The sequence below is a fragment of the Dasypus novemcinctus genome, chromosome 21 (genome assembly GCF_030445035.2).
Source record: "Dasypus novemcinctus isolate mDasNov1 chromosome 21, mDasNov1.1.hap2, whole genome shotgun sequence".
NCBI lineage: Eukaryota > Metazoa > Chordata > Mammalia > Cingulata > Dasypodidae > Dasypus > Dasypus novemcinctus.
Window position 1 is genome coordinate 21,182,008 of NC_080693.1, and position 12,364 is coordinate 21,194,371.

Genomic DNA, 12,364 nt, shown 5'->3' on the forward strand with positions numbered 1-12,364 from the left:
GAAGGAACAGTGGCAACAAAAAAACATGCTTTAGTCTTTTCTTAGTTTGCTCATGAAATTGTTGTGATCCCACAAAGGACGCAAAACTATGTGCTAGACAGATAAGCACCTACAGCTTCAATCAATGAAAAAGTAATGTCCAGTAGCCAAACTAATTAAATTAAAGTCAGTAAGTTTTTGTGAGATAAGTATCTGGTAACAAAGTAAACACATCCAATAAAAAATATCTGGGATCAACGATTATATCTACTACATTATAAAATTTTCACGTAGAAACAATGTCTTGTACAAGTTTGTTGTCTAAAACAGGCCCCTGCATGTTATGAATGCTCAGAATATTTTTAATTAACAATTTTCCTTTTGGTAATGATTAGAATCGCATGTGTTCTCTGTTTTTCTTCCTATTAGCTCTGCAGTCATTTGATGAGTCCTCTTAAGTGTAGCTTTTTTCCTATTGGTCCCTTCCCACAATGTTGGGAGTATTCCCTGCTTTTGTCACAAATTCTAAATTACACATTACAGATAAAATAGGAAATAAGAATCATATAAGTCAATTTTGTTAAAATAAATCTACATTCTAAAAGTGCTATATTTTAAATGTGATACTAATAGAATAAATCAGTAAAGCAAATAAAAACCAAGATATAAATTGGACCGTTTCAACTCTCAGCTATTCAGATTTCCTGTCTTTTTTCTATTTTCCCTTTGTGGCTTCAAAGAAACAAAAAATCTTGTCTTTCTCATGCCAGGTACTGGGACCTCAATGGAAAACATGTAATATTCATGCCTCACTATTTCCTCATTTGCAAAATGGGGAACAAATGTGCAGTCCTCCCTCCATTCCAGGTTCAGTGAGCTTTCCCTTTAGCAAAACCCTGTAGCCTTCCTTCTTCTTCATTTACTTTTCATAATCCTAGCAAAATCTTCTGACGACCTTCAAGCCAACCGAGGGGATGCTTAACCTCACTTGGTCGGTTTTAGATGGAAATAACAGCTCATATGAGACTGATAATGTGTCACAGCACCACGACAGCTTGGAAACCTCCCGTCCCCTGATCAGGGTGCCATAGGGACCAAATGGATAGGTTTCTCCAGGTGGTGACCATGGCATCTCTCTAAATTAAAATGTCAGGGGTCACTAAAGAATTTCTAGTTACTAAGTTTAAACAAAGTGATTTATAATTCAGAAAAGGATTTTGAGAAAACAAAAGCCTAGGCACATAGCATTTTCTTTACATTAAACTGTGTCTCCCTGTCTTCTTTTCCATTCTCAAAAAATCCTCCTTTTCCTCCGACTCCAGGCGTCTGAAAAGCACACCTGGGGGACCTGATCCCAGCTCCTCTGTGGCTTTCTGATCCCAGATCTCTTCTTCATCTTCATGTTGGCACTCACTACCCTCACAGGTACCGGTAAGTTTTGTAGCTACTTTAGGGTCCTTATTTGCCTTCTAACTTAGACAATTTTTGTATTTTCACTTATACCTGATAATGAGCATGCTGAAGATAGGGACAGGCCTTACTCAGTGTCTTATCTTTCCCAGAACCCAGTTCAGCTCTTCACATATAATAGACTCTGAAAACACATTAGTCAAATGAATGACCATGTCTTGGCAAAGTATGAGAGATGCTCTAGACCAAGGTTCTCAAACTCCAATGCCTTCAGGGGCCAGATGGGTAATAATAACTAGGGAGTGGCAGGCACTGTGCCCAGGCAGAAACGCTTGCCCTTCTGGGGAGCAGCCGTCTCAGCACCAATGAATTCATACCATGCAGGATGTGAGCTAGGTGCTGCTGAATCTTCCAAACTTTCAGGAAAAGCCAGGAGTTGAGATTTTATGTGAAATTCCTAATATTTAAACGTGGCAAACAATTAAAATACTTGAAATTATTTATTTGAGGGCAAAAAAAATTGGGTCTCCAGCTTGGGACCAGTGCTCTGAGTTTTGTTTACTTCTATCTGAAGGTAACTTTTCCTATTTCTTTGGGAAATGTTATTCCTTTCCTGTGCAATTCCCACAACAGAGGAAGCTGTCCTGCCATCAGCTAGTCTCCTCAATCAGGGCTCTCTGGCAACCGTGCGGGTGTCTCCTTATTCCTCTCCTGGCCTTGGGCTGAGTTTTGAAGAAAAGTTATCTTGCCATCAATTAAGTTACATCCTAATCAAGTTATGAACTTCCAAACACTTTCAAGGCCTGGTTCTTGGAGAGTTTTTGCTTGTATCAAAGCAAATATGCACATCTTAACCTATTCCTGCTCAAAACACATTTTACACAAGGGAGACTGGCTCCTCCTCAGAAAGGGAAATTGGCCTCTATGGGGTTTCTGTGTCCTGGGAACTTGCCTCCTTTCTCTGCCGGGATCAGGAACTATAAATCCAGCCTCACACAAGAGTGGTTCCACCAAGACCAGGAAAACTCCAGGGGACCAGGAAAACTCCAGGGGACCAGGAAAACTCTAGGGGCTAGCTTTTCTTCAAAACACAGACGGCTTTCTAAGGAGGCTTTCTAAGAAGGCTCCTAGCTACTCTTCTTTTAGTATTTTTGGAAAAACTCACTTCAGCTCTGTATTAGGGTTCTCTAGGGAAACAGAATCAACAGGAGATATCTGTAAATAGTATGAGATTTTATGAAATTCTCTCATGTGACTGTGGGGATGCCATGTCCAAATTCCACAGGCAGGCTGTAACCAGGGGCTCCCATGGAGGTCCTTGATGAGTTCCCAGGAGATGCTGACTGTCCAAAGTTGAGCTGGAAATTCGCTCTGGATGCTGAAATCATTTCCCCTTTTAAGGCATTCAACTGATTGGATAAAACATCACTCACTGCTCATGGCAATCTCCTTGGTTGATCGTAGATGTAATCAGCCATCTATGCAATAAACTCACGGAAGACTAAAGTCCATAAATGCCCTTGTATTACAGTTAGCCCAGTGCTTGCTTGACCAAACAATTGGGCACAATTACCTGGCCGAGTTGACACATTAGCCTGACCATCACAAGCTTCTTATCATTAGGAATTTAAATATGCTTTCAATGATCAGCTAATCAATGAGCTGTTGACCTTGGAAATTCTTAATAAATGGTCCCATTTTTTTTTAAAAACAGAGCTTCCAGTGATAAAACAAGCCCGTATAAAGACATTATTGCTGCAAAACAACTTACAACATTTTAAAAAATGTTCCCCTCCCTGAGATGGCTCCCTTGTCTGTTTGCTCACCGTGTCTGCTCGTTGTCTCTGCTCATTGTGTCCACTTATTGTCTACTTCACATGTCTGCTCATTGTCTGCTCATATTCTTTTAGGAGGCACCAGGAACGGCACCCAGGGCCTCCCAAATGCAAGGCGGGTGCCCAACTGCTTGAGCCACATCTGCTACCTGCTCATTGTGTCCGTTTGTTATCTTTAGGAGGCACTGGGAATTGAACCTGGAACCTCCCAAGGTGCCCAACTATTTTAGCCACATTCTCTCCTACAACATATTTTTGAACTCATTTTTTTATAGGCTTCATTTGTCTTCTTGTTTTCAGGAAAGAGTCCTTGTGTTAGGCTTCTGGTAGATACCTATGGACAATTTCAACTATTCTTGGAACTAGGGAGGTGATACTGGAGTTATTAGGCTTATCATGCTAACTTTTATACCAATTTAATATGTAATAATTCTTTTGTTTGCTATTTTTTCAAGTGCAATATTTTGTTTTTTAAATAAAATTTATTTTCTTTTAATTGTTACAAAAGTATTATGTTTTCAAAGCAGAAAACATACAAAATGTAGTGAAAAACAAAGATATTTTGCTCCTTATTTTTATAAAGCTTGACAGCCACAATGATTTCCTTGATTCTAAGGTCCTCATATGCTATTCTTTTTTTTTTAATTTATAAAGTTTTTTATCCCCCCCCACCCCCTGCATTGTTGTTTGTGCTCACTGTCTGCTTTCTGCATCTACCTGCTGTGTGTTCTTCTTTCCATATCTGCTTGTCTTTTTCCTTCTTGTCTTTCTCTTTAGGAGGCACTGGGAACTGATCCCAGGATTTCTGGTATTGGGGAGAGGCACTCAATTGCCTCATCTCCCTGGTCTGCTGCATCTCTCATTGTCTCTCCTCTGCGTCCTCCTTTGCTGTACCAACTTTCTGCGGTGTGGTCTGTCAGCTCTCTGTTGCATGGGCTGTCAGCTTTCTGTGGCTCAGGCTAGCTTGCCTTTCCCAGGAGGCTGCAGGAAACGAACCTGGGGCCTCCCATCTGGTAGATGGGAGCCCAATGCTTGAGCCACATCCACTTCCCTCATATGGTCTCTGATGTTAATAAAAAGCCAAGTATTTTGAAAAAAAACAAAATATTGCAAACACATTTCATCCAATTGGCAGAGACTGTGCTGGGTTAAAGAGAGGGGATTGGAAAAAGGCAAAATGTCATCTCCAGCTAAATGAGCTCAGGCCCCCCATGCCCTCTGATTTCTCAGCTACTTGTTGACATCCCAACATCTTGACAGCCTCATAGCAGTTTAGCTAGAAATACTTCTCAGCATTGAGGTGTGTATGTGCATTTATGTTATGTGTGTGTGTGCATGTGTGTGATCTCTGTGTATCTCTGATCTGTGTGTTCTCCCTTTCTCTCCTCCTGTTATTTATCGATTGATTTGTGTGTGTTTGTGTGTGATTTCTCTGTGTTAGGTCAAACCACAGAAGTGGTTCAGAAATGCTCTACCACTCCCTATAACCTTCAATTGTGGTCTCCTGAGGGAGAAAGATTTACTTTTAGAGATGTTCTGAAAATTTATAGGCATTTCATGAGTAAAATAAGTTTAGTCAGCACTTAAAATTTGCTAATATCTTTGGTTTTAGGAATAGTTCAAATATCATAAAACAGTAGCTATGGGAATATTAGGGTGATAAAAGTAAGTTAAAGTTCGTCTATTATTATTGTCTGCTTTGATCTTTAATCAACACAAATGACATGCACATTTGATCTTTTCTAATATATTTTACGGTCTTTATAGGGGGAGGGTTCACGTACTCTACATGTTTGGTATCATCTTTCACACATTCAGTAGGCATAATATTCACCATAGTACTTAATGAATGAGGCCAAGACTTGTTATGGAGCCCCATTTTGTTCCAATGAGTCATGTCAGACTCAAATCAAAGAGATGGGGACTATAATAAAGGTTTGAAGGCAAAGTGGCTGCTGTCCTGACTTTGATATTAAAGATCTGCCATAGCTAATGAAACACATGGATAACATCTCCTGGGCTGAGAGTTGCATTGGCTACATTTTATTGCATAATTATGATTAGATGAAAAACACCAAGTATAAGTCACCTTGAGAGAAAACTGGTACATTGGGTGGATTTTGCTGAGATCATTCATGATGAAGTAGAGCAGAGAGGCGCGTGCAGCTGCTGGCCGGTAGTGCTCTCGGGCCTCGTTGATTTTCACTTCGGTCACCTTAGCTTCCTGAACCTGTTGAAAAAAATAAAAGCAGTCCATTGTTCCAATCAACTGGGGTTTCTTGGGAATCAATTTGCCCTCTCTCTGTGAGTATATATGTGTATATGTGTGTGGTACAGAGGATTGGGATGGGGATTAAAGGCAGAGAGTTGGAAAGCTACTCTGATATTCCATTACAGAGCTAGATTGAGAAAGGGGATGATAAAGTTCTATTTTTTCACAAGATTGAGGGGGGCAGCTCTTCCAGGTGATAGGTATGGGCCACACAAACTACCAAGCTCTATTTCTAACAAGAAATATTTCATGGAAATGCAGAAAATATGTATCACTTGAAAATAAACTAGAATTCCAGGCAGTGGAAATCCAGGAAAAGCAGCATAATCTCTCTCTCTTTTTTTTAAACTTATATGCAAGAGCTAATATATAAATTCACAAACAAGATCTCTTTCAATGGAAAGTTTTAGTTTTTGGTAAATTTCTTATCAGAGGTAAAAGCCTCAAGATAATTTGCCTGATGCTGTGGAATGGAGTGAAACTACTAATATACATGCATGTCCCAAGGTAAAAAAACATTGATCTCTATATACAAATATAGGAAGAAGTGTATCACCAAAAGAGAGAGTTAGAAAACCCCAAAGACAAGAATTAGCATCCCTAGATCTGGAGATGATAAAAAAATCTAAGAGGCACCATTACCTTAGTATGTTTAAAAGCAGTATGGAGAAAATAAAACATAAAATCAGGACATTATGAAAAAAAAAATCAGACATATTTGAAAAAGAACTAAAGAGAACTTGTAGAGGTTTGAAATGAAAAACTCAGGGCCCAGGTTAAATAATAAATTAGAGCTGAAATGAGAATAAGCAAACTAGAAGATAGATCTGAGAAAATGATAAAAGCTCAGACAGAAGTAAGATGGAAGATCTATAATAGAGGTTATGAGGCTTGGCAGATAGAATGAGAAGATTCAAAATATACGCAACAGAAGTAAGTAGAGAATGAGGGAGAGGTGACATTTGAAGCAATTTGGGTTTTCCAAAGCTGATGAGAAACAAGAATCCTTATTTGAAGAAGTACGTTCTTCTTCTTTTTTTAAAAACAGTACACTTAAATTCTGTGTATTTATTGTATGTAAATTCCAACTCAATTAAACAATTTCAGATATCCAATAAGTCACAGAAATCATATATACTTATTTTGGACTTTTGGGACTGAAAGAATATTAATCTAAGTATCAAAGTTGGTTTTAAGTAAGATGCTTATAATAAATTAGATATAAATTTATTAGAGAGGTAGCGACTCAAAGTATAGACTTCCTAAGCCTGCATAATACAGGTCAGCCATTTGAAAAGATGTAAAGTACTCTAAAAGTATCCACTGAAGCTAGCAGATAACAAAATATTTTGTTTTTGTAAAATTAAAAATAGTAGACAAGCATATATGTATAATTATATTTTCAAAGCAGAGCGATACAAATATATAAATTATTGCAGTTTTAAAAGAAAAATGTAACAGTCAAATGATGTCAAAATAAGCTTTTTTGAAACCAACTTGGTTTTACCACAAGAGTTACATTTTCTTTTTCTGAATGTCTTACTTAGCATAATTCTGTAAAATAAATTCCTAACACCAAAGAGATAGTAATAAGTTCAGTGACCATACTATATGGTACTCAGATTTAAAGCAGCCAGGTCAATACATACACATGTAGAAAAAGTAGGAATGGCAGTTAAAAGGAGTCACTAGTGAACACTTTCTAAACTACCTCCTTTTGGAGGTAGTGAGATAGAAATAAACATTCTAGATATGTTGAAGGAAGGAAGAAATACACATTTACTAAAATTTATTTTCTATGCAGTTGGCGGATGTTCAACTAACACCTTTTTATTGGGGGTGGGGGAAAAGAAGGCAGAGGAGAGTACTATTCCCATGATTTTTTTTTTGTTTTACTTTGGTAAGTTTACAGCTTGGGATCATTCAATATACTATAATGCATTAGTAATCTGACTCTTAAAAAGAATAAGGAAAGTATGTATTATAAACTAGGTGTTTAAAAAAATCGTCAAAAGCTACAGACTTGCTATGATATGGCTCCTATCAAGGTAACCATAGCCAGAAATTGCTTAATAGGTTAGATTTTGTTATGACAAGAGCAATTATGGAAGACTGAAGAGAAATGAAAATACTGAGATGCAAGTTCGAGCCTTGTTATTCCATATACATTTTAGCCCTCCTCCGTGATACTTTATGTTGTGTATTCCAAGCTGCCACAGTTATGCCAGAGACTTATTACCTTAGTATCCTGATAAATATCTCCCCCTCCATCTACTCCCACAAAACTTAACTTGGCAAGAATAGGTTTTTGAGGGTTTTATCTCAGTGATTTTTGCCACAAATTTCTTCAAATATTTATGCCCACCAACCTAAAGTTAAAAAAGTCATTGAACACTGAAATGAAAACCATTTTTTTTTGTTTTACAGTCACCAGTGAGCAAGAGATATTTTTAAAATAATTTGTAATATACTAAATTTAAAAAATACTTTAAAATATTCAAATATCTTACTGTAGGATAAAATAGCACCTGTCAATAAATTAATTGGCATAAGTCAGAAAAATTAACACTACAAGAACTTTATACTTTTACCATTTAAGTTTTCATGTACAAGTATCCTAGTTTATGGTCACTAAGCTGAGCCTCCTAACAATAAACCATACAAAGAATTTATTCTTTAAAAAGTGCTACTTAAATTTAGAGCATATAAGTATTGTATTATACCTTATAATGTTAATAAAAGCATATTTTGAAGAAGCACATCATTCTTGATTTCAGAACCATAAATAAGAAGATAACTCCTCATTATACAGTGAAATTTCCAAACATCAAAGATGAAGAAAAAATGTTAAAAGCATCCAGAAAGAAAAGTACCTAAAAGGAAGAAAAATTAGATTGAAAGCAGATGTCTCCACAGCAACAATAGAGTCATAAGACAATGGTACAATTATCTTCTGAGAAGGAAAAATAATAGTTGAGCCAGAATCCTATTCCCATTCAAGAGTCAGGGTGAAATAAGGACATTAGCAGTCAAAGTCAAAGGAAGCTTAATCTTCACAGCCCTTTGAAGGAAGAATTATTAGAGGGCAAGCTTTAATTAGAAGAAAATTAAATCCAAAAAGAAGAAATGGGATATAATAATTTTAAAAATATGTGAATAATCTAAATATAGATAAAAACTGCTGCCCAAAATGACTGTTTTGGAGTAATTGTTAAAAATAAAGTTGAACTAAAATATTATAAAACAATAACAGAAGATGGGAGAGGTGATCAAAGGTAAAGTATTCTAAGATTCTTACATTATTTTGGAACAGGCTACATGCAGTTCTTTAGACTTTGTTAAATTAATCACTATTTATCTGTATCTATACATATAGTTAAACAAGATATATAAAAATATGAAATAAATATTTCATATATGAATGGAACAAGGTTAATCATAAAATAAATAAAATAAGAGTTGAAATAAATATAAATAGAATAAAAAATAAAGTGAATAACTTCAAAATCAGCAAAGGGTTAAAAAAAGGGGTAAAAAAAACTGGATCAATTTAAGAGAAATCATAAAAGGAGAAAAAAGTAAGCAAAAACACTAAAAATTACAAAATAAGATAATAGAAATTCAACTGTATCAATAATCTTAAAAATGCACTTTGGTTTAATTCAGTAGTTAAAAGACAAAGATTCTCAGAAGGGAGGGGTGGGAATAAAAATCACATAATTTCTCTGATTGGTGTTACCACAAATTCAGTCTTTAACCTCATCTAGGTTATTAATGTGGTCTAGTAATCCTCTGTGTATTCCCAGTCATCTTTTATTCTCTCTCTTACAGCAAATATTGTAGACTTTCTCCCTTCTCCCCAAACCCCTACCTTTGTACCATTCCCTCATTCTCAGCAGATAATATTTCCTCATACTTTCACAGATTATATAGAGGCCACAAGGAAGGAATTCTCTTAATTTCTCCTACCCCCTCCATTCTCTTAATTTTATTCTTCTCTTTCCCGGTTGTCTTACATGGACCCATGGACCATTTCTAGACTATGTTTGCTTTCTCTTCCCATTACAATGGAAAATGACTCTCCATCTTTCTAAAGATAAGATTTTCATCTCTGATCTGAATTATATTTCTTTTGGCTTACATACACCACTCTATTAAATTATTCCTTCTTATTCCTGTACTTTCAACCCCCACTCTCAACTGGTTCTTTCCTTTTTCACAATCCATGCATCCTCCCACCACTAGCTAGTATCTGAGAACTCAGGCTTCTGTTGTATCAGGGAGAAAAAAAAAGACCCTCCAAGGTTCCTATATTATTATTTTATTTTTTTAAGGAGGTATCAGGGATTGAACCCAGGACCTTGCTCATACATGGGAAGCAGGTGCTCAACTATTGAGGTAACCTGTGCTCCCCAGCGAAAGCTGGTTTTTCATTTGTCTTTAGGAGATACTGGGGACTCAACCCGGGACCTTGCACATGGGAAGCAGGTGCTCAAACACTTACACTACATCTGCTCTGCTATATTATTTTTAAGTTACAACCTTTTCTCTCTCCCCCATTCTATAGTTTGATTTGTTTAAAGAGTTGTGTATACTCACTTCCTTTTTCTCAACTCCCATTTACTGTCACTCCAATGAAGTCTGACTTCTGCTTTTATTACCTCACTGAAACCATTCTCATCAAGGCCACTGATAATTCCTTTAGGAAAAATTCAGTGGACACATCTGAGCCTTATCTTATTTTTATTCTCAGCATTATTAACACTATCAATAGCTCTTCAATTGTCAGCTACTTGTTGATGACTGCTAACCAAGATTATATATCCAGAAACCTATGGGACATTCCCATGTGAATGTATCAAAGACATTCCGAACTCAACATAGCACAAATTGCAACCAGTATTTCATCTCATTCCTTCTGTGCTCCTTCTTTAGTGACTGGCTCCAGGACCTACCCAGATGGGTTTTCCAGGAACCTGAGTCTATTCCTTGACTATTCCTTTATATCCATATAGAGTCATAACCAATCAATGAGCAAGTTTTTCAATCCCACCTCCTTAATAGCCCTTGTATTTACCCGCTCCTTCCATCACCACTGCAACTGCCTCAATTCGGGACTCTGTCTTCTCTAATCTGAATTACTGTACCAGCACCCTAACAGTTTTACTGCTTCCTGAATTCACAGTCACTCCTCCAGATTGCAGTTGGAGTGATCTTTCTAAAGCACAGATCTGATCATCTGTCTAAAAGGGAAAAAACCCACAACAACCTTTAATGATTTCCAACTCGTGTTGGGAAAGAGCCCAAAATTTCTGGTATTACTGACAAACCCCTTTGCAATGGATACACAGCCTACCTTCCATGCCTCCTTGCCAGTTATTACTTCCACTCCCTTTACTTTCCCTACGATTCAGTTCCACTGAGGGGATACTTCCCCCTCCCTCTTGCCCAGCATGGGGCGAGTGTTTCTCCTCTGTGTGTTCTTGGCCCCCTGTGTTTCCTCTACCAAGCCCTCATCATGGATTTGTAACTTCATACTTACTTTTTCTCTCCCTCAAGAGGACTAAGTCCTGGAAGCCTGGGATTCTAACAAGTTCCTTAGTTGTACTCCCAACTTTTTTTTGCAGGACTTGAATCATAGGAGCCTCCTAAATATTAATTGGATTCATGAATGTGAAAAAGAAAGAAGATGAAAACAAACAAAAAAGGAACAGGAACAGGAACAGGAAAAGGAAAAGGAGAAAAAGCCCCTTATAATGCTTAGCACACAACAGGCACTCAATAAATATTCATTCACTTTATTTTATTTTTAAACATTTATTTATTTATTTTTCTTCCCCCCTCCTCCCCCTCTCCCACCTTGCTGTTTTTGCTGTCTTTGTCCATTTGCTGTGTGGTCTTCTATATCCATTTCTTTTTTTGTCTTCTCTTCTAGTCTTTCTCCTCTAGGACTCACCGGGATTCGATCCTGGGGACCTCTAATGTGGAGAGAGGCTCCCTGTCAATTGTGCCACCTCAGTTCCTGGTCTCTGCTGCACTGCACCTTGACTCTCCCCTTCCTCTCTCTTTTGTTGCATCATCATCTTGCTGCGTGACTCACTTGTATGGGCACTGGCTCACCGTGCAGGCACTCAGCTCGCCACATGGCGACTGGCTCGCTGCGTGGGCACTGGCTCACCATGCGGGCATTCATGTGGGCACTCGGCTCACCGCGCAGGCATTCGTGCAGGCACTTGGCTCACCGTGTGGGCACTGGCTTGCTGCGTGGGCACTCACATGGGCACTTGGCTCGCCACACAGGTACTTAGCTCACTGCATGGGCACTCAGCTTGCCACGTGGGCACTCGGCTTGCCATGCGGGCACTGGTTTATGATGCAGGCATGCTTTCTCTTATTCTTTTTTACTAGGAGGCCCCAGGGATAGGTGGAGGCCTATCACTTGAGTCACATCTGCTTCCCTTCATTCACTTTAAAGAAAAGGATAAAAGAAAGAAGAGAGGAGGAGGAAGGGAGATGGACCCAACATGGCTGATTTCTTCCTTTGACCTACTCCCTCAGGTAAGTTGAGTTTGGCCCCTTCACCTCTCCTGTCCAACAGTGGAACTACTTTACTATAATTTCATTATAAACTCTGCATGCCTTGCTTAGAGATATGGGGATCACAGATAACCATAGCAGCCAATGAGCCAATGCAAGACCGGGCCTTCTTACTTTCAGTTCCATCACTCTAACCTTAGCTGTCAGTCCAGGGTGGGTTTGGCTTGGTTTATCTGCTCTCTCATCATTACGTTTCATTTTTCCTACCTCATCCCTATCAAGAACAAAGTTTTTCATATTTGGAGAAATACTGATAATTTGACAATAAGCT

The 12,364-nt window shown here is 38.0% G+C and overlaps 1 protein-coding gene across 4 annotated transcripts in view; it reads right to left on the reverse strand.

Moving 5' to 3' along the window:
• The window catches only part of DNAH9 (dynein axonemal heavy chain 9), a 357,462-nt gene that overhangs the window by 71,790 nt on the left and 273,308 nt on the right, over positions 1-12,364 (reverse strand). For all 4 annotated transcript variants that reach the window (XR_011646782.1, XM_058283466.1, XM_058283464.1 and 1 more), the window contains one exon: positions 5,314-5,454. Coding sequence is in view for 3 of the 4 variants with exons in the window: in XM_058283466.1 (XP_058139449.1) it covers positions 5,314-5,454 (141 nt within the window). In the remaining variant the exon portion in view is untranslated. The remainder of the gene's footprint in view (positions 1-5,313; positions 5,455-12,364) is intronic.